Below are 27,569 nucleotides of genomic sequence, written 5' to 3'. Positions count from 1 at the left end.
GAAAATCCTGGCCTATTTATAGGGTTTTACATAACGTCAAATTTAATCTACTTCCGTTTCACCGATGACGAAGCTCTCCTATAGAAATCGATGAAAAAGGACCCCCTTTTCTCTCTCTCTCTCTCTCTGGCTGCGCATTCTATCAGCATCTTCCACGCAGGCGCATTGCGGAGCTAGTTCTCCAGCCAGCCAGCAAGCAATGACCGAGAGAGAGATAGGATAGAAAGTCCTATATTGGATTTAGCATTAAAAAGGACCAAACCCCCCTCCACCCCCTTAATATCACTACCAGAGAAAAACATTTTGCTTTTTCTTGTGTGTGTGTGGATTTTAGCGGATTTCGACGGTTTTACGCGAAGTTTTTCTTTCGTTTTCTTTTTCCAGCTCTTTGCGTGGGGGTTGGGTTATATCGCTCCCTAAACTTTGGTGCGGTGCTTTTGTATTTCATCTTTTACTGGCTCCACGTATATACGTATAACGCCATGAATAATTTAATTAAATACGTTTAGAATAGCTTTAAGAGATATTTTAGAAGAATTTTCCTAAAAAGTCTGGGTTGTTCGGAATTAAAGTTTTAAAATGGGTTTTTGCTTTGGGACGACGTTTTGGCGACTTGAATATTTAATTAGGGGGGATTTGGTTTATTTTTTGGCGTATATCTTTTGTGTGCGTTGTTTGGGATTTATTTTAAGCTTTTATTTTCGTGAATTCTTTATATAAAGGGAATTATTGGATCGAAGTACTGTAAGGGTTCTATGGACGATTTTGAATCCCAAAATATTCTAAGACATTTTGACTTAAAGGATACTGTTTACATGTTAGGATTAAATTGTGTTTTAGGGATGACTCCTTCATTAAATTTAACTTAAGAAACTGAAAGATAATGATTTCTAACTAAATTTAAGGGTAAATCCATAAAACACAGATACCCTAAACAACAAATTATAATTAGAGTGTTTTAAACATGACATCTTCATTAAATTTAATTAGAAATCATCGTCTTTCAGTTTCTTACTTTAAATTTAATGAAGGGATCATTCATAAAACACTTTAAACTGTGGCTTTCTTAGAGCAAAATATGATAGAAGTTGTATTTTCAACTCAAAATTGAGAAGAAAGAAAAAAAAAACTGTAGAGCAGTCCAATGGAGTTCGCAATCTGTTCCACCCTGTATAATTTAAAATCTAACCATCGTGTAAAGGTCACTCATGATGTTATTTAACATTACTCCATAGTAATGGTAATCACAGCAATAATTCTTAATTCGTTCTTTGGGGGTGAATGTATGCTATTAGCATAGGTTTATAAGTGATATGTTCCTACCATAAGTATGACACTACCTATACAGTTCGTAATGCTTCTGAGAGACTCACAGCTCGAGCTAGTTCTAGCAGAACGACAAGCGAGAATTGAAGTACTACACTCGGTAAATTAGTTTTGCAGGACTTCCATCTAGGTCCTATTTAGTCTGCATTGCTAAGAGTATGACAGCGTCAAAACCAGGCGTCAAATTACGAGAGAGAATCTATGACCTACCTCAATCCCTTCATGACAAGCTCCAGTTTGTAACCAGAGATTAACAAACTTATGGTAGGAACATATCTTATAAACTTATGCAATTAGGAAACTCGATTTAATACCGGGGAGGAAATAGTGTGTAATCGCAATTGAGATCCTTTTTCGATGGTCAACTATATATATTCCGGTCCGAAAATGGTCGTTATAAGCGACCCCAATTTGATTATATTATTTTATACCCCGTGTAGTAATCTTTAGTTTTGGATGTATTAAGATCTATATGAGGACGCCGCTATTAATGTATGATACGATTTTCGCTTCGTCGATCTTGGCTCAGCCTGTTAGATCCATTCTCCCATGACCGAGGGGGGCCAAGCCAAGGCTTAAAAGAGGAGGAGGAGGGGGGGGTCTCTCTCTAGCGAATAATATTTAGATTGGAGTTTCCTGCAATTTCTGACCAAAAAATCGCCCCGACAATTGTTCTTGTTGTATATATTTATTTTCCTTGGGTTGAAATTAGTCTTTCACCTACCCAAGAATAGAATGCGTGCGGGAGGTTCCGCTTTTGTGATTCTAGCGTCCTTGGGTTTAAATTTCTTCGAAAGGGATTTTCATTTCAAATCATCTCAAAGAGAGAGAGAGAGATCTGACCGTTTTTACGTAATGTTATTTGGCTGGAATGATAGATTATCTCTCTTTCTCTCTCGCGCGCGATTCTCTCTAAAGCAGCCTGGAATCGCGTACAGTTCTAAGATTTTAATAGGCTTAGCAATGGAAGAGAGATTTTCCAAAAATTGTATCTCTTGGGTGACTGATGCGTCGATTGATTGAGTTTGAAAAGTAGGCTTAACATAAACGTTGACCAAGGCTTAAAAATTGATGAAACTCCTATAGCAAGCAGTCTGTATGTATAGGCCTAATTATTTTGAATTTAAAAATAGGCTTAACAAAACTTTTAATCCTGGATGTGAACCTGTAATTATTTATTCATTTTAAAGTAGGCTTAGCGTCTTAAAAAAAGGTTGATGACGCTTCTATAGCAGACTGTAGGCCTAATTATTTCGAATTTAAAAATAGGCTTAATAAAACTTTTAATCTTGGATGTGCACCTGTAATTATTTATTCATTTTAAAGTAGGCTTAGCGTCTTAAAAAATTATTTTGAATTTAAAAAAGGTTCAACAAAAACTTAAATCTTGGATCATTCCATGCGCACCTGTAATTAGTTTGCATTTAAAAGTAGGCTTAACGTAGTAAATGTTGAACGAGGCTTAAAAAAAGTTCATGACGCTCCTATATGGCAGAATATAGGCCTATATTTTGAATTTAAAAGTAGGCTTAACAGAAACTTTCTTCCAAAATTAGGGTTAGGAATTATTTACCCTTTAGTAGCAGTAGGCAAATTAGTTTGAATTAGGCTTATAAAAGTAGAGGCGTAACAAAAACGTTAATTATTCTGATGTCAGATTGAAATGAGATACACTGATAACGGGAGCAAATATTCTAGTTTTTAACTTCTTCTACGTGAAATATCCATCCTAATTTCATGGGCCTCTCCTTTACGAGTGTAGTATTCCAAGAAAAGGAAATGGTATGTATATAAACATATACGTTCATAAGATATGTTCCTCCATAAGTTTGTCACTGGTAACTTAGAAACTGGAGCTTGTCATGAAGTGAGTGAGGTATAGGTCATAGATTCAAGGTAAAGCGAAGAGGCCTGGTTTTGGCGCTGTCAAAGGCTTAGTAAATAGGACTAAATAGGAACTTAGATGGACTGCAAAATTAACCACCGAGTGTAGTATACTTCAATTCTCGCTTCCGTCGTTCTCCCTAGGACTAGCTCGAGCTGTAAGTCTCTCAGTAGCATTACGAAGAATATAGGTAGTGTCATACTTATGGAAGGAACATATCTTATAAACTTATGATATAAAGAAGGTTCCCCGACGTCTTTTAAGGGTCTGTCCCAACTAACTACAGCATCCTCGCCGTGTAATATAACGTAATTTACGTCCAGTAACTCCTTAATTACCAAAAGGGGAGGGAGAGGGAGAAAGAGAGGGAGATAGGAGTCCTTTGTCTTCTTCTTGAAAACCTATTCTTGTTCTTCAATTACACCATAAGACTGGAATCTAAAACTTCATCCTCGATTTGCAATAAGAATTAAGTTGTAATCCCCTTAGATTTAAGCCGAAACTTGGTTCGTTGAAAAGTTAGACTGAACTGAACTTAACAGCGAACAGAGAGAGCGAGAAAGCTGGAAAAAAATTTGATATCCTTTTGCAAGCGAGAGACTTAAATTTACTATCTTCCTCCCACTATACAGGGTGTTTCTGATAAGTCTACCATCCATAAATTAAGAGAGATTAGGTTCTTTGGGAAATCGATTTTGAGTTGAAAATGTATAACTTCTATCTCCATTTTGCCACCCACAAGGGGCACGGTTTTCAAGTTGAGATTGGAATGTTTTATGGATGACCCCTTAATTAAATTATTACTTAATCATTGTCTAAATCAGTTTCTTAATTAATTAAATTTAAGGGGGTCATCCGTAAAATACACCATCCAATCTTAACTTGAAAACAGTGACCCTTGTGTCAAAATGGAGATAGAAGTTACATTTTCGACTCAAAATCGTGCACCCAAAGAAGACTTATCAGAAACACCCTGTACTTATTTTCTATTTTCTTTGTAACGTCGCCTGCCACTGAAAAGGAAATTGCTTCGGACTTTTGAGGGGATAGTGGACTTTACTATACAATTTTACAAAGGAATTCTTATTTATATATATAGTCAGGCTAATAAACAGGATATATTACGCGGTGACCATGCAGGTATCGTGTTTTTTTCCCTTATAAAGGTAGTTATTATTTTATATTAATATCGTGTCATGTCGTCCATGGAATATTTTACACGTACGCATTTGTTTGTTATTTGTCGCTTCGCTTCTGAAATTCTTGGTTTGTTTTTTATTTATTTTAAATATACCTGGTGTTTATTTACTTATTTCACGTCTGTGGAATTTTATAAGAGTTATTTTTAAGTTAGAGTGGTCTAAAATTCAAATTGGCTTATTAAGAGTTATTTTTGGTCTGAAGCTCAAATTGACAAAATTGTAAGGGCAAAATTTAAAACAATCAAGAACTTAATAGACGTCAGGCCTAATTTGAAAACGAAAATTGAACAGGCGTGCAAGTGGCAAACATTTTTTTAATTTTCTCGCGCCAAAACTTGTATGAAAAGGAAGAAAAAAGGCGCGCTTTTGTGTATGGATAGAAACGAAAATAATCAATAACATCATTTTCTTAGAAATGATTTTTGTGTTATTTTTTCTATATCTTCCCGGAGGTCGTTATCGTTTTTGGCCAAAGTGGATTGTGGCGAAGTCAAAATAAACTAGGACTAGGTATATTTTTGTAATAAAAGTCCAGTATAGTGCTGGCTGCCAAATCGATTTGTTTTCATATGGGCATTGGGGTATTACTAAGAAATTTCCCTTTTATATAAGTCATAAGTTTATAAGATGTTCCATAAGTTTGACACTGGTTACTCAGAGCTTGTCATGAAGTGAGGGAGGTAGGTCATACAGGGTTCGTACGAAATTTTTACATTGAAAATCCCTGACTTTTCCAGGTTATCCCTGACCAAATTTTGACAATATCCCTGACGATTTTAAGGTATTTACCAGAGCCCACTTCATCAAACCAGGCTCATATTTAGCATTGCTCGAAGCATGGCTTGATATAACAAACGAAATCCCTGACATATCCCTGACTTTTTAGGAAATAGTTTTAAATCCCTGACTTATCCAGGTTTTCCAGGTTCCGTACGAACCCTGTCATAGATTCGAGGTAAAGCGACGTCTGGTGGGGCGCTGTCATAGGCTTATCACAATTCTAAACAGGAAGATGGATCATGGAAGTCCTGCAAAACTAACCACCGAGTGTAGTACTTCAATTCTCGCTTGTCGTTCTGCTAGAACTAGCTCGAGAACTAGTCTCTTGCATTACGAGCGAATTAAGTATAGATAGTGTCATACTTATGGAAGGAACATATCTTATAAACTTATGATACGTATAAACAAAATAGATATAACACATGCATTAGGAAAATGTTTATTTCTCAAACTGAATGTTTATTCTGTAACCCCCTACATAAATTCCTGCCCAAGATGACCATGCATCAGGGAGGTCCAGGGACACAGTGAAGGGACCGTTCCGTTTCCAGTCCCTGAAGTGAACTATTCCCCCTCAAACCAAAGCATAAACCGGTAAACCCGTTTATAGCAAATTGCATTTAAGGTTCTGTTTATTTTTAACTTTTCCCCCTCAAGTTTCGACCGTCAAAAATAAACAAACTACGACATCTCACATCACCTCCAAAAATTTCAAATTAAATTTCAGTATTTTTCTTCCTAAAGGGTTAATAAAACTCAATTCTCAGAACTAGATTGGACATAAGAGTGCGGGGTCAGTGGTGTGAAAACATCGCAAGTTACGATCTCGAAAAGAACAGGGTGTAACGAAAAAGGAAGGGGTAATTAAAGGAGTCAAGTGCATGGGAAATCAATTTTGAGTCGAAAATGTTGTAACTTCTATCGCCATTTTGTTCCAATGGACACCACCTAAACAAGTTTAAGTTGGGAGTGTTTAACGGATGACCCCTTATATTTAAGTAAGAAACTGGACACAGAATGATTTCCAATTTAATCCACTTTATGCTTATTCCCATTCGCAGGAAGTTAGGCTTATCTCAGGTTTCGTGGAAGGGAGTAACGGGAAGAAAATCGTTTGTCGTCTGCTACAAAGGCCAAAAATATGTACTGTAGCAGACGACAAACGATTTTCTTCCCGTTACTCCCCTCCACGAATTTCGAGATAAGCCTAACTTCCGGCGATAGGGAATAAGGTTGATTAAGGGGTCATCCCTAAACAGTCCAATCATAACTTGTTAAAGAGGTGTCCCTTGCAGAAGTTACATAATTTTCGACTCAAAATCGATCTCCCATTGTACTTCGTTCCAATAATAACCCTTCTTTTAATTGTCATTATAAATAATTTGTGTAATTTAAAAATAAAAATAAAATATGATTAATAATATGAAAATAAAGAAATATTCTAAAAACCTTGTATTAATATTGAAACTAACCCTTTAAAGACAGATACGACGTAATGACACTAAGATAACGCTCCGTTTCAATCCCTAAAGTGGATCTGACGTAACAGAGATCCTTCAGAGGTTGTCAGGACAAACAAACCTCGGTTCAGTATAATAATAAAGTCCCATAGACTATCTTGGTGGCAAAAAGCTTCCCGTATATTTCTGAATCAGTTCGACTATACCTTCCACGGATACTTTCAAGTTACCCTGGTATAAAAAATACACATCCAATCCTTCCAATACAAAATAGGCTTATACCGAAGGAGTCCAACCAAAACCAATAATAGAACAGTATTGGAAAGGACGCGACGCGAGGAAAGGAAGTCCAATAGATGAAAAACAAAGGAAATACTGAAGAGAAAGACAAAACACTACTGACTTCGTATTAGCAAATCGGGAGGACTCAAGTGCATGGAGTATACAAACCGAGATATTGAGTTAGAAATAGATCAACATTAAGTTATACCCTCGTAAATAATGGCGGGAAACTAATAACGTTCCGTTTTCAATTGTAGGCTGATAGCAATCTGCAAACCCAACATGGAGCAATATTAAATTAGACATAGATGCATTTAATGCAATTTTAAAGAGACTTAATCCGAGAAATTTACTCCAATGGAAAACGGATATTATTTAAACCACGTGAAATAGTCCGTTACTACGAACTTTCTCGTGGCGTCACACCATCCTATCTCTTACCTAAGTTTTAGGCGACCATATTGGAAGTCGTCATCACAGATTATACAATTTGGACCACCAATATTGACGTCACGCCCCAGTACCTCCTCCCATCTCAGAACCACTCTATATAGAGCATTTCGGAAATTACATTGAGAGAAACCAACAGACAGGGGCGAGGTCACCATAGGGGCATTCTCCATGGCGCCAAGAAGCAACTCTAGACGTAGTCGTCCGAGTTCACTACACGTGCACGTGGGAGGCAAGCCAACTCGCGCTGCCTCTAGCGGCAGTGCTCCCTAACCAAAGGGAGAAAACCCCAATGCGGACCTGCCCCTGTGTACTGCTTTCTCTGTATGCAATCTCCGAAATTGGTTATTGGGGAGGAAATAAATCAACTATTTTTTTTTTCATTTTATTTTATTTTTTAACAATTTCAGTTTGATAAACTTCTGGACAAGACAAAAAAGGCCCTAGCCAAACGGAGAGCGAGCCTCACACACCGATATTACATCTGAGCTTCCTAGAGAAAAAAGTGGGATACACAAGCCAATTTATGTCATTCAGCCCATTAACCAAACTGCTAACAGGAAAACGTCACTTAGCGCCTATAGCTCTGTCCCTCTCACTCATTCTCTCTCTTTTTTCCCTATTCTCTCTTCTCATCTTGGAAAAGAACTCTTATACACCACCATAAAGGATACACAACAGAGGAGTAGACAGTTCTTCAGTCCTCGTGAACATTTTTAGGAGCTACTTCCGGCGGCACTCGGTTTCATAGTAGACACGTGGTTGTCTACATATCACTCCCCGCCTTCATAGAGGATATATACAGTAAAGCAGACGAAATTTGGCAAAAACCCAATAGAGCAGGACCGTGAATAAGAAAAATTTCTTATAGAACATGTGTCCAATGATACCCCCTTTGACTGGAAAATTTATAGAACATTGTCCACTGGAATTCGCAAAAATTGTGTCGGGTCTTCATAGTCAAACAATCAATTTAATGGTCAACCGTCCAGTGACCCTCTTAGTTTTTAAAAAATGTATGAGACATTTTAAAATCTTATTGGACAATGTCCAGTGTCCTGTGCTTATTTCCGGCCCTGCAATAGAGAGCTTTCAGATGAGATAATAGTACGTCACACCCTCCTATGTCTTAACCCGCTGTTCTGATAGCCATATTGGGTGGGTGGTCTCAGCTTCATTCCTGCTTTAAACCCACCAATATGGCGGCATAAATTATGTCACGAGACTCAGCTCCTCCTCCAACTGAAAGCTCTCTACATGTCTTACAATGGAGATAAAAAAAACAAAACCGGAAATGAATAGTAAAAATTAGGAAAGGTATTCCCTTACGCGTTGGTCAAGGCTAAAGTATCAACTCCTCTACCGTATATCCTCTATGACACCAACCACAAGCGGTCCTCATACACTGAATGTCCTTCCCTATGAATCTATATTACACGGTAAGGCCCCAGTTAGGCACGCCACGGCCCAACTTTTGTGGAAATAAAATGTCCCTTAAGACAAGAAAAAATAAAAAGGCGCCTGTTTAGGACTGCTGGGATCGACAATTACCCAAGAGGACATGGTATAGGCGATACAACACCACATTGTACCGCTAGATCAAGATGGTCGGGACCGAAACTAGGCCTAACTACATATATGTATACGCACTGTTAGGCTTAAGACTGTTTAATTAATTACTAAGATGGAACGGAGATGGTGAGTAAATTAAGTGGCGGAAATTCCTCAGTGACGCTATTAGACAACTGGGTCATTAGGAGATTGGATGCTTTAATGAAAAATTGTTTTGGGTATGTATGTATGTGTGTTTATACATTGATGATACGTCTAAATAAAACTGAGTGCGTTAACTAGGGCCTATCACGTGCCACGGTTCGAGGATCAATACAACTCTACTAAAGAGTCAAACATAACTACTAACAGATCCCTAACCGACTTCAATATACTCTAAAACTGATAAGACTAACATCTAAACCAACACCTTCCCAGATAGAGCCCAACTTTTCTATTACATCCCAGTTTGAATGATCAGTACGCTGTAACTTGGCCTACAAAATGAATTCTACCAGGAATGCATACAGCAACTAGGAATAATTTTGCCCCCATATATCCGACGTTATACTCCATGCGGGTTTTGTGGGCCGGACTTAAATACTATCCGGGTACGCCTCATAATTCGGACTTCTTTCTAACAGTGATTTCATTCTTTGGTAGCAACACCAACTCCTAGGGAAAATTGTGCTAAATTCAACAGGCACATAGATTACTGGCGAGGTAAAACTCATCATATATAATGATAAGTCTAGCCCTTCCCACAAACTCCACCTAGATACGTTGAGTGAAAATGGATGTAGCACAACGATTCCCGTTATCTGTATGCATTCCTGAATCTATACCTATGAAACCAAGTTGGGTATTCCACAACAAGAGTTCTTCGTCATTCAGTCTAGCCCTTCCCACAAACTCCACCTAGATACGTTGAGTGAAAATGGATGTAGCACAATGATTCCTCTTAGCTATATGCATTACTGAATCCATACCTACAAAAACAAGTATGGTATTCCACAACAAGAGTACTTCAGGACTCACCAAAGAAAAAAAAAAAGAGTTCGTCATCATCTTTATGTATCCAGTATCATCAGTCACCCTGAACCGATTCCAATAAGGCTTAGGAAGTAAACCCCACACAACCCGGGGTTGGTTCGAACCTTTTCAACTAAAAGTCCTTCTCCCTTCACATTTCCGGTGATGTGGACGAAACTCAGAGAAGTAAAAGCCAAAAATCCCCCCGTATCTACCTTTTGGGAGCTGGTTAGCTGGCTCCCGACCTTTTAGACCCCCAAAGGTTATTATATTCTATGCAATAATGGGGTGGTTTCAAAGCCCCAACTTGAAGAGGGGAAAAAAAGGCCGTTTTTCTGGGGTCTAGTCTAGACCCAATGGAAAAAAAATGGTGATAAAGTTTAAAGCTAAAACCCTGCACCCTGACACCCTCAGACGTCGATAACCTTTGACATCAGGGACATAAACATCACAAAAATATTGAGAATAATTAGAAAACAAAATTTACTTCAGTTTATTAAGTTCAAAAAAAAAATCATCTGCTTTTCGCTGATTTTAATATGGGTTTCATAAAAGCAAGAAGCGATATCTAGTTTACTAGGGAGAAGGTAAAAGATGCCTAAGTATTCGCGCGCCATAGCCTCAGCCCCACTTTCAAAGGAGGCCGGGCTATTTCGCCTCTCCTCAGTCGGAAAATACGTAATTTTCGTCATTCGCGTCGCGCTGAAGTGCGTTTTCAAGAACCAATGAGATGCTGGTTGTAATTTAGAGGCGGCGGTGATTAACTCCGGACCTACTATACGTTTGGACTGGAGATAAAGTTAGAAATGTGGCGAATTTATAACTTCTCCCTAATAAACTAGATATCGTTTCTTGATAAAAGCTAAGCCTTTTTCATATAATATTTATTTTTTTATATTTCCCTGAAGTACCCGCTAAAGTTTTGACAGTTTTTCAAAAAACCCAACTCAGAGGGAGAAGGAAGGGGAGAAAATACATATTATACTCCCTTTCATAATTTGACGTCATTAAAGGGGCCACTTTAGTAAACTGATTAAATCCGTGTCAAGCGCCATGGCTACTGCTACTACTACAACTTTCTACACAAAACCACGCGGCGATAAAATAGACCTAAAGATTACAACCGAGGTATGTTGTTCTTTTTTACGTCTTTTCAATTTACAGATAAAAGAAAAGAAGTCAAGAAAATAAAAATTCGAGCAAAAGAAATTACACGCTATTTTGATTTTCCTAGCGAAGCCAAAGAAGTGTTCTAAAACACTTCTAACAGATAAAAACTATATTACGGTTTTCTTTTCGCTTTCAAATGATAAAGGTGGTATTTTTCTGCTCAACAGACTTCACGAAACTTAATAAAACGCATTTTAGCGTTAGGTTTCGCGGTACTTTGAATTTAGGTTTTAAAGGACGTTGAAAAAAGGCGCAGCTCTAATGGATTACCACAGAGATTTTCTGGCTCAGGAGATAACCCTATAGGTGTTCTAACTTTTAAAAGAAAGATAATATACCCTACGTAACCCCGTTTCGTTTGGTAAAATTACGAATTAGTTTCGCCGATTTATACACTCTTGAAAGTCAAAAATACTTTCACCTTCGACCCCAAACTGTTTAAAATAATAGAAAAGGCTTAATGAGAGGTCATGACCTCCCTTACTATACGCGTTCAAAATTTCCTCTGCATCACCCTCATCTCTAGTAGATACAAGAGTGAGGCTTACGTTTGACCTCTTGACCTCGCGATGATGATTAATTAGGGTTAATGAACAATAAAGGTTAAGCTTACCATAATACTGTTGTCCGTGGATAAATGAAAGTTGTAAAAGGATGGTCCCGAAGAATCCGGTGACCAGCACCAATGAGGCCCTTGGTAGACGAATCATAATATCTTCTGGCACGAAAACGGGGCACTTTTATAATCCGATAATTTCTTTTGTCGCACACTTTCGCTTGATTAGGTCGCCTAAATCACTTTAATTCTTCGATTAGCGTAGAAAACGCGAAAAATTCCTTTTCGATCAAGGCACGCTAGTCCGTTTTTCCATGTAGGCCCGTCGTTTTTCGTTGTCCGCCTTTTAATCCCGCCTTTGGGGCCCGAAAGCGCCGCGCTACTTACGAGCAAAGGCCAGGAGCCCATTTCAAAACGGGCCTAATCTCCGCAATTACGTCATAACGGTTTAACTTTCGACGCGAATATCCTAAATTTTCGGCGATTTCGCGAAACGGCGTCTTACGATAAAAATTAACTTGGATAACCAACGAGTCAAACATTCGACGCATTTCATGCGTAGACCAAAAATAGGCCAAATTCTAAACCGGGTGGTTTTGACTTAAGCCTTCGAGATGTCATATTTTTCCGTCACGAGAGAAAATTAACTTAAAATCACACCCACGTTAATGACATTTCTTTCGTTTGCGTGCAAACTGACAGATGTAGCGTTAAAAAAATCCTGTAGCGCACGGTGTCACCTGATACAAACACGAACCACCTCTCTCGCCGGGAATCCGAGGCCGACTGAGGCGCGTTTGAAATTTGCCGGCCGCGCGCTTTCCCCGGCCACCAGAGGGAAAGCCATTTTCTTCCCCCAATCTAAATGAAGTCTTTTTATCTCGAGTGTTTTCTTCATTATAATTTATGTGTAATATTAGCATCCAAATCAAGAAATTTCCTTGATTTTCGAAATGGATACAAATGAAAAACACGGGGAGATACAAAAATAATCTTAATAATTTGGTGGAATACGTGATAAAAATGGATTCTTTATGAATTAGGGCTAATTGAGTACTGATTATGAATTTGCATTAATCATGTCATGGGGTCAATGCGGTCGAAATTTGACATTTCATTGCCTGATATTTTTGCGAGATTTTATAAAGTATGGGATGGATATTAATTAGGCTTAGACATTTGTTCTAATTATAATTACCGTTTAGAATCTTCATTAATATCGTTGTTTCCTAAGTAGACATGTGCAGTTTACCGGCATGATGCAAAACGTGCTTTCTCATCAAAAAAAATTATGACAATGGCGTTATAAATAATTACGCAGGAACAATGGCTCGTGACGTCAGAGAATCCAACCAATAGGGGCTCGATGAGAAAGCGGGCGCCGGTTACGTCACGACAGAGGAGAATTGCGAGTTCAATTTCCACCACGTTGGAGCGGGTTGCAAATCGAATTAAAAACTTTTATCTTCTTGATTTAATCTAAAGTTGAATTCGAATAAATTTAAAGTCAAGATGAACAAAAGTTTACAAGGAATTTTCACGGTATTGAGGAAAGGCGTCACCAGTAAAAGCTTACAGATCGTTCAAACAAATTTGGCTTCTCAATCCAAACCAAGGCTTAGCAGCACATTGGTTTCATCATCATCATGCCATTACTTTCAGCGTCAAGGAAAACCTATCCTAAGAACGGCGGTGAACGCCAAGTACTTGGACGGAGGACGACGACAAGTACAAACGAAAGGTGACAAAGAATTAACAGAGTTTCTGGAAGAAGAAATAAAAGCGGAAATGAAAGCCCGTAAAACACCATCTCCACCTAAAGTTGATGGTTTTGAGATAAGTACAGATGCTTCCGACGTCACACTTACGAAAAAGTTTAATGACGAAACGATTAAAGTATCGCTTAACGTTAACCATTCTGTGGACGCTGAAGAAGTTCAAGATGCCAATGCTAATCCAGACAAGGAACCAGAGATGGGAGAAATGAAATCAAAGCCAAATTTCACCGTAGAAATCATCAAAGGAGGCAAAACAATGGCTTTGGAATGCACTTTTTCAACAGATATGGGTAATGAAGAACAACCTGATGACTACAACGATGCTTTCCAGATTTCAGAATTAAGCATCTATGAGGGAGAAATTAAAGATTCAACCTATTCAGTAGCGGGCGATATCATGGATGGGTACCTCTATGATTTACTAATGAATATGTTAGAGGAAAGGGGGATTTCTAATGAATTTGCTGATAAATTAGTCGATTATTGTACAGCGTATGAACATAATCTCTATATTAACCTTTTGGATCAGTTGAAAGGTTTTGTTTCAAAGTAAATTTAAAGAAGTCAAGTTGTCATTTGTATTTTCACGAAAGATAGATTCATTGTTTAGTCCAGTTTAAAAAATAAACAAACATTGTAGAAACAAACAACAACACTGTTTGAATGAATGTTGCTTAATAAATATTCCATTTGATTCTTTAAATAAAACTTTTTATTTAATCAGAATAAATATATAAGTTACGACTTCTTGCCAGAGTTGTTAGCTAAAAAGATGAGATTCACAACATCAAGATCCCTTTTAACAAAATTTGTCTCTCCATCTTTGTTCTTGACCATTTTTGACATGAACTGCGGTGCAATATTGGGAGGTAGTGACCGGAATAGTTGTTTCATCCTTAGTTCATTTGTAAATTGCCTCTCGGGTTTCACTAAATTTTCACAGGTTGACGTTCGACTTTTAAGTTTGTAACCAACAACTTTGTTCGTCCAAAACTTGAATTCTTTCAAGTCTTTAGGGGAAGCTGTAGTATCGATGCAAAAGCTCCTCATTTCCTCCCGTTTTAAACGCAATTCCTCAACTTTCTCAGTTACATTGAAACTTCTCCAGGCTTTCTTCAATTTAGTTAGAAACTTTTTACGAAAAAAGGTGTACATTAGTTGGTCTGCTTTGTTCCAAAGTCTCAGAGCGGATGCAGTTTTTTCCGAGATGCGGTTGCGATATTTGTCACTTCTGGCATTATTTGTAAAACTAACTAAGTCTCGAGTCTCCCAGCAAAGTGTTCTATTTAACAGAACAATAGACTCGTCAAAAAATTCAGTCAACATCACGAGTTTAAACTTTTTATCCACATCGGCAATCAAAGAAAATACTTTTTTTTGATAATTATTATTATCGTTTTGAGTTATTTCCAATCCAAAATCTTTTAGTAAAAGATTCTGATATTTTCCCTGATTAATCATGGAATATTTTCTGCCCCGTTTCTTCTTCGTTAACGAAGCAAATTGGTCTAATTTCAATCCAAACTTTTCTCTCCAATTGTTGTACTCGTAATGTGATTCAAATAATGTTACAGGATCACGAATAATGGTGAAAAAAAGCGTGTCTGCTGGCATAACAGCCTCAATCTCCGGCCGATTATAAACCAGATGATGACACATAATATTAAAACCATTAGAACCCCATGGAGATTCTTTAACCATTTTACGATTAAATGGTCTATCCAAAGGAAACAAGTGTGTATCTGAGAGAATTGGAAGCGCTATAGTTAAATTGTGAGATTCTGCGTATCGTAGTAGTATATTTTGAACAGTTGTACTAGCAGTCTTGTGAGTTTTTAGGAAAAAGAGGTTTGTTTTTGGAGTACACTCGGTAATAAATGGTTTTGGTCCATTTGTGACACTAACATGATAAGAAGATTAATTTAAATACAATATTACTATCGAAATTAGCGTCATACTTTACCTGAATATTTGACGGGAAATTGGGGGACTTAATCTCGGCTTAATTGTAACATTACTTAAATGAAAGACCATTAAACAAACTAATATAGTGACAGAAATGAGAACCAAGTAAAATGTCGGTTTGAATTCTCGTTTTTTCGTCGAATTCATTTCGATTGCGTTTCATTTACCTTAAGAAGATATTACCGCGTCAAAACTTAAGTTTAATGCCTATCAAGTATTAAAATAATTGTTTGAACACGCGCCACTATTTGTTGACATCACATTTCCTTGGCCTCGTGACCTTAATGACGTCACCAGGGATGCCAGATTTAAAACCTTCAACCCGCCAAAATCAAATTGGAAACAAGCCCAAAAAAACCGCCAATCGATATTTCGCAAAGAAGCCAAAAAACTGACTAAGATCTAGACTCTCCAGCCCAAAAACAAGCCAAAAATTTATCGTGAAAATTTGAAATTAGTTTTTCTTTTAGAAATTTCAATGCATGTTACATACTGACACCATTTTTAAAACCCAAAACAAAATGAAACCATTTTTTTAAATCATGAATTGAAGAATTATAAGCTGCTCAAAAGGTTTGACAGCACCATTTGACAGTTTTTTGGGCATTTTAATGATCTTCGCTTATTGGCGGTATTTTAAGTACAGAAAGCCAAAGAAAAACCCCGACAAGCCCAATTTCCAGCCAACAGCCAACCCTTTTATTTCAAGCCAATATTTTTGAGAAGAAGCCCAATTGGCGGCTTTCCAGCCCAATATGGCAACCCTGCTTGAAGTTGCAACTTTTTATCGTAAGCAGACGATTTTATAGTCTAGTCCCAACATTTTTTGACGTTTGACATGTGTTTCTTCGCAAAAATAGTTTTTAACGTCAAAAATGATTTATAATTCTTTCACTATACTTTCTATAATATGCATTTTAAAATTATTCAATGTATGTCATTGCGATTTTGTCACAAATTGTTCAAATCTCCAGCTGGGGCAGTAAGTATTTTTAAACCCATTTACTAATCCATCAATGGCAACTAAAACACTGTTGTTTCTTAAGATATTTGTGTAATCCTCCCGTAATTGATGAGGACACTCAACAACCGAAAGGTTGCACCATTGATAACATTGCATTTGGTATATGAGATGAGAATAGGCCTAATTAAAAATAATTAACAAGAAATGCTCATCTTACTTGTAATTGTAAACCCTAGTAAATTGTACTGCATCTGATGGCATTTTATGCCTTCCTGGAACTGGTTTAGACGAAAAAATATTCGAAAAAGAAGTTCCTTGTCGTTTCACGTAAAATTAAAATTAATTTAATTAATTAATTAGGGTTTTAGGTATATTTCATCTTAAAATTATATCCTTTAGCAATGGCTATTCATTTGAGACAGCTCTCTTGCTATCAGTCTTTTTGGGAATGTTTGGAATGGATAGATTCTATTTAGGTTATCCTGCTATGGGTGTGTACGCGTAATTAATTGATTTAATTAATTAATTAATTATGACTAATAAGCATTTTATCAACAGGATTGATCAAGTTTTGTACTTTAGGCTTTATGTTCTTGGGACAACTTATAGATATAATCTTAATTGCCCTTCAAGTAAAGCTTAAATTAATATGTAGTAAACATTAAAAATTGGCCTAATTTTGGTCTATTTTTAGGTAGTAGGGCCTTCTGATGGATCTAACTATATAATAAACTATTTTGGACCAGGATTAAATTTTGTTAAAATGAATAATGACACTTATATTGTACCAAAAGATAATTGGTAGAAATATTTGTAGTTCAAATCTTTGTAAATTATAACTGTAAATAATTTTGAATAAAATATGTAAATAATAAACTTGAAACTAATGTTTTTCGTTACTTGTCCCTAAGCCTAACATAACGGGGTCAAAGTTCCCCCCTCCTCCCCTTTAGAAAATGCCAAAACCCATCTGTCAAAAATTTCGCGCCTTTTTCAAAATACACGTGGTTTAAACTCTGAATTAATTTGTAAATATTGTTAACCCTTTTTCTTTTAACAATGGCAACCGTAAATAAACCATTATTATCCCTTAAACCTTTAAGTTCGTTATATAACATAACGGGGTCAAAGTTCCCTCCTCCTCCCCTTTAGAAAATGCCAAGACCCATCTGTCAAAAATTTCGCGCCTTTTTCAAACTACACGTGGTTTAAACTCGGAATTAATTTGTAAAAATTGTTAACCCTTTTCTTTTAACAATGGCAACCGTAAATAAACCATTATTATCCCTTAAACCTTTAAGTTCGTTATGTAAAAGAAGTATAAGTACCATTATTAAACCAAGGCCTAACGAAAATTCAATTAAAAGTCCGATTAAAATTAATCCTGAACGTAAATTCTTACCTACAACAATTATTAGAAACGCGTCGAGTTATAAAGGAGCTATTCTACTAAAAATTGGCGAACCTTTAATTATAAATAACTTTAAACCCAAAGAAAAGCTAAAGGATGATGAGGTACATAATTAATTACATTTTCTATAAAATTTAGGCCTAATTTAACTAATCTAAATTAACTTACTTAAGGTCCGAATTAAAGTAGATAATTGCGCTGTAAATGTATCTGATTACTTCATGTGTCAGGGATTATACGAAGCCTACCCTCCCCAACCCTTTATACCAGGTTTGTTGCCAAAATTATCGTTAACGTTAACCCATTCTTTAAAACCTAACAATTTCTTTAAAAAAAGGTTTTGAAGTTTGTGGGCATGTGATTGAAAAAGGATCTAAAACGGATGATCTCAAAGATGGTGATAAAGTTATTGGTTTAGCCAAAGAAACATTTGGTTGTTTTGCAGAGCAATGTGTCTTAAACATAAAAGTATACAGATACACGCTAAAACCATGACTTTGTTTGAAATTATCATCATAACACCCGTGTTTCTAATTTTAAAGGATGTTTGGAGAGTTCCAAATTCAATGAAATCCGACAAAGCAGCCGCTTTGGTTGACAGTTACGCAACAGTCTTACTCGGAATAAGAAGGGCTAACTTAGAACCAAAGTATCGTTCATAACTTCATATAATTTGGGGTTCAAATTAACGGTAAACATTTTACCAGAGACCCAGTATTAGTTACTGCAGCATCAGGAGGATTGGGTTTAGCCGCAGTTGACATTGCGGCTAATTTATATAAAGCTAAAGTATTAGGAGCCTGTGGAACTGAAGATAAAGCTTCAATTGTCAGAGAAAAGGGTGCCTTTAGCGCGGTAAACTACAATAAAAAGGAGATAATAGAAGCCGCCATGAGTTTCACTGATAAAAAGGGTGTAAAAGTAATATTTGACGCTGTAGGGGGTGACGTAACCAATGATAGTTTGCAATGGTAATACCCCTAAAACTATTTCTAAATGCTGTCATCAGAGAGAATTTAGAAGGGGAGTAGAAGGCCCCCCCTTTGACTCTATTAAACGTGGGCTACGTTCAGTAACTGCTAGCGTACGCAGCGCTGCGCGCATCGGAGACCGATTTTTTTACTGTACGGTTTTTCGCACTTCCGGTTTCTACGTCACGCTACGCATCGATGGGACACCGATCGTAGCGGCTGGAAGAGCAGGTTTTTTCGATGCGAATCGGATTTATGACGTCGTTAATTGAAGTTCGCCATGGCGAACAATCCAGTCCAAAGCCACTAGCGAAACAATAACACATTTTTCTTCTTAGATCTTTTCAAATCAACTGGAATTAAAGTTAATTCCGTTTCATCGTCGTTAGATAGTTCATTTAATAACAAAAATAACAGTTAAGTTTTCGTTTTCGACTCAATCCAAGAATTGTAGCAGACGCCATCATGGAAACTATCATCAAACGCAACAGAGAGAGAAAAAACGTTCAGTGACGTCTGACGTCACTCTGACGTAGCGCTCGGATAAAATCACATCGGTAGCGGTAACGGCTTTTTCCGATTTCCAGTTACTGAACGTAGCCGTGATGACGCCCAAACAAGATGTCGCGTTGAGCTTTTTGGGGTAGGCGAGTTTCCGGTCACGTGTTCTAAAATCTATCTATTACAAACGCATCATACCGGAAATCGACCTGCCTAGATACCGTTTAGCAGACGACGTTGCGCTACATTCCAAACCACCCGTTCTACTCCCCTTCTAAATTCTCTCTGCTGTCATTCACCAAAATCGCGTCATATTATCATTTTGTTTCAGTATCGCTCATGAAGGAAGCATTATCATCGCTGGTTTTGCCTCAAGAAAGATACCTCACATCCCAACGAATTTATTATTGCCTAAATCATGCGCCTTAATCGGAGTCTCGTTAACTCAATACCGTCTAAATGCTTATAAGATTTATAGGGATGTCATAAAAGAAGTTATTGAAATGTACGAGGATGATTTCCTCGATCCACACATATCAGCTACTTATAAACTCGAAGAGGTATAAATCCTTAAAACTAAATTACACCGACTAATAATTAATAAAATAATTAATCTTAGGTTAATGAAGCCTTTAAATTCATAGAAGAAGGTTCCTCAACCGGGAAAGTCATATTATCAATGAACTAAATTAATTTAAATTAAAATCTTTGCACTGGTGTCCATTTTACGCGCAAATTAAAACACACACGCTTAATTATTTTTGCTACTGTAGATTTAACTTTCTTAACTTAAACGCGATTAAAACTTACTTAATTTAATATTTTTTGCTGCGTTTATTTGGCTTAATATACATTCCCTTAAGTTTTAGGTAAAATATTAATCTTATAATATTTATATATAAAAAGTATTTAAAAACATCCGTCGTCGTTTATGGAAACAAAACCAAGTCTTAATATAATAATAACCTGTTCGGAGAAAGTAGAAAGTAGGCTTATTTTAATTATAACTTGGACTTTGTAGGATAAAATGAATTAACTTAAAAAGTTAAAAGTAAAATTAAAATTAAACCACCATATTTTTTTATGTTTTTTACCATAAAATATTACTTTCTCCTCTTGGAACGCGACTTCCTCCTTCTTTCAGCGGCAGTTGGTGCGACATTAACCGAAACCCCTTTCCCAGAGCCTCCAGTTTTGACTCCACTCCCTGAATTACGGATATGAAGCCTTCCAACCTGTATTCCCTGACGTCTTTTAACGTTCAGTTGCTGTTCAACTAAACTAGTCAATTCTCCTTGCTCGGCTAACATTTGTAGGAAAATGCATATAAAATCTCCATAGTTATGTGTCCTTCGACTGTCGTCAATCTGTATTATAAGACACTGTGTTAAAAACTATGGGGAAAAATTGAACTATTATAGGAAACAGTTCAGGTAACATAAAATTATACCTTAAAGGGAGGGTGAAGTAGAAAATCAAGTGATTTTTTATCGATTTTTCTACTAATTATAAGACCAGTCTGCATAGTGAAACATTCGGGAAATACAGATTCCGAGTGATTTTAAAATTCAAATTAGGTTCAGATTTTAAGGATAATTTTAAAGAAGGACCTCCGACCAATCGCGTAACGCCCTGCCTTATTATTAACAAAATTCTCGTGGCACGCTCCATGTCTCGCGCCACGATTGTCACGTCGCACGCAAATTTTATCAAATCTCGTGATAAATTTCATTCGACACGCAACGTGCCACGAGAATTTTGTTAATAAAAAGGCAGGACGTTACGCGATTGGTCGGAGGTGCTTCTTTAAAATTATCCTTAAATCTGAACCTAATTTGAATTTTAAAATCATTCGGAACTGGTATTTCCTGAATGTTTGACTATGCAGACTGGTCTTATAATTAGTAGAAAAATCGATAGAAAAAATCACTTGATTTTCTACTTCACCCTCCCTTTAAAAGACCGGCCTTTAAAGGTGTAATGTTATGTACCAAAACTTACTCTATATTTTTTCTGTTTTTCAACTTCGTCTTTAAGATTGCTTTCATAAACCGCAATTTCATTTTCAACAGTTTTAAGCAGAGCTAATAGATCTTTAGGAGCGAATTTATGAGGTTCAATAAGTTGAGGTTCGTCTTTAGCTTTCTTATCATTTTGAGTTTGACTAGAAGAACCACCGCCACCGACATCCTTGGCTTTAACAGTGGCTGAAGTTATTCTACTAACTTCCTGTCCACCGGAAGTGTTACTATCACTGCTAATATCATCCAAACAAGGCCTTTTTGAAGATAAAACTTCTCCCATTGATGATATAGAATCAGAAGACGCGCTACGTTTAACTCTTCCAGTTTCAGTTCGTATAATTGAACTATCACTGGAGTTTTCGGTACTTAAAACCGGTTTCTTTTCATCTTTCAAAATTTCCTCTCTTCCTCCGCATGTAGGTGGTCCTTGGAGACGAAATAATGAGTTAAATATAAGTATTAAACGCGATTAAGTATGACCATAAGGACATCATATCTCTAAGGGCCCAAGCGCATCTATTAGCAAAAGCATCTAGTTCTGCTAGATGTGACGTAGATTTTGTATAGGGGCTCGCTCCTTCCGAATTTTTCGTGAAATTCGCGGGAGAGAAAAATAATTTTCAAAATCCGCCACGACCGATATCCTAAGCCGGTCGTGGTCTAGAGGCGAGCTCTGAGATAACGCTCCCAAGCGGTTGGGAATCAAACTAAAACAGGCTGGGAGGCGAGAGAGAAAGGACTGAGGGGAAAAAATAAGTAAGAGAATTTCCAGAGCCCTCCAGCTCTCTCAGACACAAGAGGTAAATTCGCGCTTAGTAAAAATCACGAAGAGCTGTCGTGAGAAATCTTTGAAGGAGGGAAAAATGTTCAATGCCGGGTTACTCTGCAGCGAATGCGCTCGGCCTCTGTTTAGGCTATACAATTATTATACCACTTGAGATGAGACGGATGGCTGACCAAATCGGACATACATACACTTCAACCGTAACAATAGAATCTTGGGCCCTTAGAGAGATAATGTCCTTATGGTATGACTAATTCATTCACCTCCAGTAACTCTTATCACGACAAATTTCTTAATTTGTTTGACATCTTCCATTAAAGCGGCTTCAGCGGCGCATCTACTTTTGCTATTTACATTTGAGGAATTAGGGCTAGATGCCAAGGGAAAAGTAGGGGCTATTCTAACGGGGCTATTAAAGGCGCTTCCAACTTCCGAAGAAGTATCCGTACTAGACGCGCTAGGAGCTGGAGAAGGTTGAAATTTTGTTTGAATGGTTAGGGGTTTCATTATATCCTCCGAAGTATTGATACAAAGTGGTTTCATCATTTCATCGGAAGCTACAGCGTCTTCCTTAATAGTGGGAGGTTCCCCTCTTAGTCTGTGATGTCTGGGTCCACTGGAATTGTCATCGGAGTAATCTGAACCACTATATTCCTCGTAACGAGGGGGTTGTTGGGGAGTAGGAATATCTCGACTGAAGGCTCCCTCCATTAAAGGACTCTTGGCGTAATTATGGCTGTCTAATGCTCGTGGTAATTTAGGATAAGGAGAACCACTTTCAGTTCGACTGGCTTGGGAATCATTACTCGCTACACTTTGACATTTATCTTCGTGGCTGTAAGAATTAAATGAACTTGTTGGAACACTCTGGACACTAATTTCGCTGACCAATTTATACATTTCTCCAAGGACGCGCTCAACTTCTTGACTGCAAGAGGCTTTTGAAGACACCTCCCCTTCTTTCTTTGATTTTCCTTTATCCATCGCGGCCAAACAAGCCGCTCTATCGTCGGAAGTTATTTCAGGATGCGTAAGTTTGACCAATTGTTGAAGAGCCTCTAAAACTATTTGACGATTGGTCTTTAAAGTGCGTAGTTTTTGTTCGTAAGCAATCCTCTTATCAGGGACAACAGCCATAAGATTAAAACGAATATCGTGATAAGGTTCTCCGGCTCCAGTAGCCATTCCTAGTCTTTCAGTTATAACGCGTCTAAATTTTTCTGTCCAATCTTCATTTTCACCCCAAGGACCTAATAAATTCCGCATGTTTATTATTTACACGTTTATGTTTGAAAGCTTTGGCCATCTTTTATTGTGCGATATTAAAACTATTGGGGATCCATATTGACAAGCCTTAACAGCGTTCGGACGAAATTTTTATACTGAAAATACCTGATCAAATTTTGCCACTATCCCCGACCGTTTTAAGGTGTCTACCAGAGCCCACTTCATCACACATGGCTCAAATTTAGCATTGTTTGAATCATGGCTTGATATACCAAACGAAATCCCCGACTTATCAGGGAAAAACTTTAAATCCCCGACTTATCAGGAAAAAACTTTAAATCCCCGACTTATCAGGGAAAAACTTTAAATCCCCGACTTATCAGGGAAAAACTTTAAATCCCCGACTTATCAGGGAAAAACTTTAAACCCCCGACTTATCAGGGAAAAACTTTAAACCCCCGACTTATCAGGGAAAAACTTTAAACCCCCGACTTATCAGGGAAAAACTTCAAATCCCCGACTTATCAGGGAAAAACTTCAAATCCCACAGTTATCAGGGAAAAACTTCAAATCCCACAGTTATCAGGGAAAAACTTCAAATCCCACACTTATCAGGGAAAAACTTCAAATCCCCGACTTATCAGGGAAAAACTTCAAATCCCCGACTTATCAGGGAAAAACTTCAAATCCCCGACTTATCAGGGAAAAACTTCAAATCCCCGACTTATCAGTGAAAAACTTCAAATCCCACACTTATCAGGGAAACACTTCAAATCCCCGACTTATCAGTGAAAAACTTTCCCTGACTTATCTCTACATTTTCCAAATCCCTGACTTATCCCTACATTTTCCAAATCCCTGACTTATCCCTACATTTTCCAAATCACTGACTTATCCCTACATTTTCCAAATCACTGACTTATCCCTACACAGGGTTCATACAACTTTTGGAAAACAAATTTCCCTGAGATTTCCAGGTTTTTTCCCCATATACTTCCCTGAGTTTTTCCAGGTTTTTCCCGTATATGTAGTGTCCTATGGAGCAAATGTTAACGAAGGAGGGGGACAAATAGGACTATTACATAATCAAAGGACATCCCCGTATCTCTAGTAGAACCAGAGTTATGAGCCTCCAAAGATTAGTGTAATGTTAATCCTATGAAGGGGATGTTCACGAACATTTTGCTTAATTACTCGGCCCCTGTTTGTCGTAGCCGTACGTTTTTAGTATGGTTAGATGGGGGATAAAGAGGACTATAACATACTCAAAGGACATCCCCGTATCTCTAGTAGAACCAGAGTTACGAGCCTCCAAAGTTGGGTGTAACGTTAATCCTATGGAAGGTATGTTTATGAACATTTTGCTTAATTACTCGGCCCCTGTTTGTTGTAGCCGTACGTTTTTAGTATGGTTAGATGGGGGATAAAGAGGACTATAACATACTCAAAGGACATCCCTGTATCTCTAGTAGAACCAGAGTTACGAGCCTCCAAAGTTGGGTGTAACGTTAATCCTATGGAGGGTATGTTCACGAACATTTTGCTTAATTACTCGGCCCCTGTTTGTCGTAGCCGTACGTTTTTAGTATGGTTAGATGGGGGATAAAGAGGACTATAACATACTCAAAGGACATCCCCGTATCTCTAGTAGAACCAGAGTTACGAGCCTCCAAAGTTGGGTGTAACGTTAATCCTATGGAGGGTATGTTTATGAACATTTTGCTTAATTACTCGGCCCCTGTTTGTTGTAGCCGTACGTTTTTAGTATGGTTAGATGGGGGATAAAGAGGACTATAACATACTCAAAGGACATCCCCGTATCTCTAATATAACCAGAGTTACGAGCCTCCAAAGTTGGGTGTAACGTTAATCCTATGGAGGGTATGTTCACGAACATTTTGCTTAATTACTCGGCCCCTGTTTGTCGTAGCCATACGTTTTTAGTATGGTTAGATGGGGGATAAAGAGGACTATAACATACTCAAAGGACATCCCCGTATCTCTAGTAGAACCAGAGTTACGAGCCTCCAAAGTTGGGTGTAACGTTAATCCTATGGAGGGTATGTTTATGAACATTTTGCTTAATTACTCGGCCCCTGTTTGTTGTAGCCGTACGTTTTTAGTATGGTTAGATGGGGGATAAAGAGGACTATAACATACTCAAAGGACATCCCCGTATCTCTAGTAGAACCAGAGTTACGAGCCTCCAAAGTTGGGTGTAACGTTAATCCTATGGAGGGTATGTTTATGAACATTTTGCTTAATTACTCGGCCCCTGTTTGTCGTAGCCGTACGTTTTTAGTATGGTTAGATGGGGGATAAAGAGGACTATAACATACTCAAAGGACATCCCCGTGTCTCTAGTAGAACCAGAGTTACGAGCCTCCAAAGTTGGGTGTAACGTTAATCCTATGGAGGGTATGTTTATGAACATTTTGCTTAATTACTCGGCCCCTGTTTGTCGTAGCCGTACGTTTTTAGTATGGTTAGATGGGGGATAAAGAGGACTATAACATACTCAAAGGACATCCCCGTATCTCTAGTAGAACCAGAGTTACGAGCCTCCAAAGTTGGGTGTAACGTTAATCCTATGGAGGGTATGTTTATGAACATTTTGCTTAATTACTCGGCCCCTGTTTGTCGTAGCCGTACGTTTTTAGTATGGTTAGATGGGGGATAAAGAGGACTATAACATACTCAAAGGACATCCCCGTATCTCTAGTAGAACCAGAGTTACGAGCCTCCAAAGTTGGGTGTAACGTTAATCCTATGGAGGGTATGTTTATGAACATTTTGCTTAATTACTCGGCCCCTGTTTGTCGTAGCCATACGTTTTTAGTATGGTTAGATGGGGGATAAAGAGGACTATAATATACTCAAAGGGCATCCCTGTATCTCTAGTAGAACCAGAGTTATGAGCCTCCAAAGCATAGTCAGATGTTAATCCTATGGAGGGGATGTTCACGAACATTTTGCTTAATTACTCGGCCCCTGTTTGACGCAAATTTCCCTGCTTTCCCTGAATTTTAGTAAAAATTTTAAATTTCCCTGAGTTTTCCCTCAACTATTTATTTCCCTGATTTTTCCAGGTTTTCCCTGTTTTTCAGGTTTGTATGAACCCTGCCTACATTTTCCAAATCCCTGACTTATCCCTACATTTTCCAAATCCGAACCCTGTTAAACAGCCACATTAATTAATGTGTTTGGGCCCCCAGGCTTGCAAATATAGTATCCAATAATTAATCAAGCACTGAGTAATTAACAGAACCATGGTCAATTGGATGAGGTTTGAGCCCATCTAGTTCAAATAGGCGCCCATCTATCGGGACATAACTGACAAAATGAAAAGCCTCAATCATTTTCCCAGTGGAAACATTTGTAGTTTTTTCTTGTAAGTGTCTCGGTTGAGGTCTGAAAGAATTTTCTATCCCATAACTGTAATTTTCTAGCGCTGGTTGATAGTAGTCATACTTTGCATGACTATTATGAGCTCGGGCTAGCTCGGGGGTATTGCCAATTGCAAAGCCTTTATTTTCTGGGCTCATGTTTTTAGAGTAATCCTTTAACATTGTTAAAGTGCTGCCCAACATTATTTTGGAACAGTTTAAAAGTACACTAAGAAGAGCGTGAGTGGCGCAAGAATTCGGTACAATTTGATGAGCGAAAAACATGGAATTAACGATAGATTCATCTTCTACAAATCTTTCCTCCGTCACAACTTTCCTCCTGGATCTTCTTTCCGATATCCATTTAAAAAGGAATATGAAACCATAAACAGGCCTAATTCAATTAAAAAAAAAAGCTTTTTTAAAATATAATTTCGATCTTAATTAAGCCGGTAATGTTAATTACCCTTCAAATGGCTTTTGCAAGTCATAAATCTCTTCTACTTGAACCCCTTTAACACCAAAATCTTCCAGCAATAACGTAAACAACCCTAAAAGAAACACAAATTATGACCAAGGCTTAATAAAAAATACGTGTTATGCAAGATTCCATGATAAATAATCGATGTCATATATTTTTGTACCTGGATCACTTTCAAGTTCTAGCCAGCCCTCAGTTAATCGATTTAAATCAACTGGCATATTTAATTTAATTAAAATACTTAATCTATGATAAAATAAATCACTAAAATGATCTCTCAAGTCTCAAACCATCTCTTCCACTGACTGTTCCACAGAGTGAGTGACAGTTGGAGTTGGAGGCAGGGCTGGAAATAAGGTGGATTTTGTTAGTGGTCCTCGGGA

The 27,569-nt window shown here is 37.6% G+C and overlaps 6 protein-coding genes across 12 annotated transcripts in view; 3 read left to right on the top strand and 3 right to left on the bottom strand.

Moving 5' to 3' along the window:
- Nucleotides 1-12,556, bottom strand: part of LOC149691696 (putative receptor-type tyrosine-protein phosphatase mosPTP-1) — a 112,065-nt gene extending 99,509 nt beyond the window's left edge. The window contains exon 1 of one of the 6 annotated variants that reach the window (XM_089869079.1): nucleotides 11,752-12,556. In XM_089869079.1, the coding sequence (XP_089725205.1) occupies nucleotides 11,752-11,848 (97 nt within the window). In that variant the 5' untranslated portion in view covers nucleotides 11,849-12,556. The remainder of the gene's footprint in view (nucleotides 1-11,751) is intronic. The other 5 variants (XM_089869081.1, XM_089869080.1, XM_089869082.1 and 2 more) reach the window with 5 other exon arrangements.
- Nucleotides 12,557-13,087: 531 nt separating this feature from the next.
- Nucleotides 13,088-14,180, top strand: P32 (complement C1q binding protein P32). Its single transcript, XM_089869105.1, has one exon. The coding sequence runs from the start codon at nucleotides 13,207-13,209 to the stop codon at nucleotides 14,023-14,025; it is 819 nt and encodes a 272-aa protein (XP_089725231.1). The 5' UTR covers nucleotides 13,088-13,206; the 3' UTR covers nucleotides 14,026-14,180.
- Nucleotides 14,164-15,718, bottom strand: LOC149691694 (galactose-3-O-sulfotransferase 2-like). Its single transcript, XM_089869095.1, has 2 exons — nucleotides 15,436-15,718; nucleotides 14,164-15,372 (listed from the first exon to the last, which is right to left on the bottom strand). The coding sequence occupies exons 1-2, from the start codon at nucleotides 15,582-15,584 to the stop codon at nucleotides 14,211-14,213; spliced, it is 1,311 nt and encodes a 436-aa protein (XP_089725221.1). The 5' UTR covers nucleotides 15,585-15,718; the 3' UTR covers nucleotides 14,164-14,210.
- A 520-nt stretch (nucleotides 15,719-16,238) lies between these two features.
- On the top strand, nucleotides 16,239-17,284 carry bisc (TM2 domain-containing protein 1 biscotti). Its single transcript, XM_089869072.1, has 6 exons — nucleotides 16,239-16,419; nucleotides 16,484-16,560; nucleotides 16,638-16,728; nucleotides 16,801-16,892; nucleotides 16,960-17,033; nucleotides 17,096-17,284. Exons 1-6 carry the CDS (start codon nucleotides 16,313-16,315, stop codon nucleotides 17,204-17,206), a joined length of 552 nt encoding a protein of 183 aa, XP_089725198.1. The 5' UTR covers nucleotides 16,239-16,312; the 3' UTR covers nucleotides 17,207-17,284.
- Nucleotides 17,285-17,352: 68 nt separating this feature from the next.
- Nucleotides 17,353-20,104, top strand: LOC149691692 (protein Cryzl2-like). The gene is made up of 7 exons (XM_089869071.1): nucleotides 17,353-17,916; nucleotides 17,986-18,082; nucleotides 18,150-18,280; nucleotides 18,355-18,461; nucleotides 18,520-18,783; nucleotides 19,616-19,844; nucleotides 19,904-20,104. The coding sequence occupies exons 1-7, from the start codon at nucleotides 17,659-17,661 to the stop codon at nucleotides 19,970-19,972; spliced, it is 1,155 nt and encodes a 384-aa protein (XP_089725197.1). The 5' UTR covers nucleotides 17,353-17,658; the 3' UTR covers nucleotides 19,973-20,104.
- caly (ubiquitin carboxyl-terminal hydrolase calypso) lies at nucleotides 20,099-27,514 on the bottom strand. Of its 2 annotated transcripts, XM_089869070.1 has the most exons (9): nucleotides 27,350-27,514; nucleotides 27,172-27,256; nucleotides 26,791-27,099; nucleotides 26,588-26,730; nucleotides 22,991-23,342; nucleotides 22,356-22,927; nucleotides 21,286-21,734; nucleotides 20,379-20,651; nucleotides 20,099-20,250 (listed from the first exon to the last, which is right to left on the bottom strand). In XM_089869070.1, exons 1-8 carry the CDS (start codon nucleotides 27,405-27,407, stop codon nucleotides 20,388-20,390), a joined length of 2,232 nt encoding a protein of 743 aa, XP_089725196.1. In that variant the 5' UTR covers nucleotides 27,408-27,514; the 3' UTR covers nucleotides 20,099-20,250; nucleotides 20,379-20,387. The 2 variants fall into 2 exon arrangements, with proteins under 2 accessions (XP_089725196.1, XP_089725195.1); XM_089869069.1 differs by having other exon boundaries at nucleotides 26,588-27,099.
- Nucleotides 27,515-27,569: the final 55 nt, after the last annotated feature.

The sequence above is a fragment of the Phalangium opilio genome, unplaced genomic scaffold, assembly GCF_054372755.1.
Source record: "Phalangium opilio isolate 3A_F unplaced genomic scaffold, DU_Popi_V2 ptg000025l_1, whole genome shotgun sequence".
NCBI classification, from domain to species: domain Eukaryota; kingdom Metazoa; phylum Arthropoda; class Arachnida; order Opiliones; family Phalangiidae; genus Phalangium; species Phalangium opilio.
Note: the sequence above shows the minus strand (reverse complement) of the source record. Positions and strands in the feature narration are given on the sequence as shown.

Coding starts and splice junctions, on each gene's coding strand:
- P32 (XM_089869105.1), top strand. CDS start 13,207: ATGAACAAAAGTTTACAAGGAATTTTCACGGTATTGAGGAAAGGCGTC.
- LOC149691694 (XM_089869095.1), bottom strand. CDS start 15,584: ATGAATTCGACGAAAAAACGAGAATTCAAACCGACATTTTACTTGGTT. Junction 15,373..15,435: donor ATTTCCCGTCAAATATTCAG/GTAAAGTATGAC, acceptor TTATCATGTTAG/TGTCACAAATGGACCAAAAC.
- bisc (XM_089869072.1), top strand. CDS start 16,313: ATGATTTATAATTCTTTCACTATACTTTCTATAATATGCATTTTAAAA. Junction 16,420..16,483: donor TCAAATCTCCAGCTGGGGCA/GTAAGTATTTTT, acceptor TTGTTTCTTAAG/ATATTTGTGTAATCCTCCCG. Junction 16,893..16,959: donor TTTAGGTTATCCTGCTATGG/GTGTGTACGCGT, acceptor TTTTATCAACAG/GATTGATCAAGTTTTGTACT.
- LOC149691692 (XM_089869071.1), top strand. CDS start 17,659: ATGGCAACCGTAAATAAACCATTATTATCCCTTAAACCTTTAAGTTCG. Junction 17,917..17,985: donor AAAAGCTAAAGGATGATGAG/GTACATAATTAA, acceptor AACTTACTTAAG/GTCCGAATTAAAGTAGATAA. Junction 19,845..19,903: donor CTACTTATAAACTCGAAGAG/GTATAAATCCTT, acceptor AATTAATCTTAG/GTTAATGAAGCCTTTAAATT.
- caly (XM_089869069.1), bottom strand. CDS start 27,407: ATGCCAGTTGATTTAAATCGATTAACTGAGGGCTGGCTAGAACTTGAA. Junction 23,343..26,587: donor ACCTCATCCAATTGACCATG/GTTCTGTTAATT, acceptor GGAATTTATTAG/GTCCTTGGGGTGAAAATGAA. Junction 22,928..22,990: donor GAGCGCGTCCTTGGAGAAAT/GTATAAATTGGT, acceptor TAATTCTTACAG/CCACGAAGATAAATGTCAAA.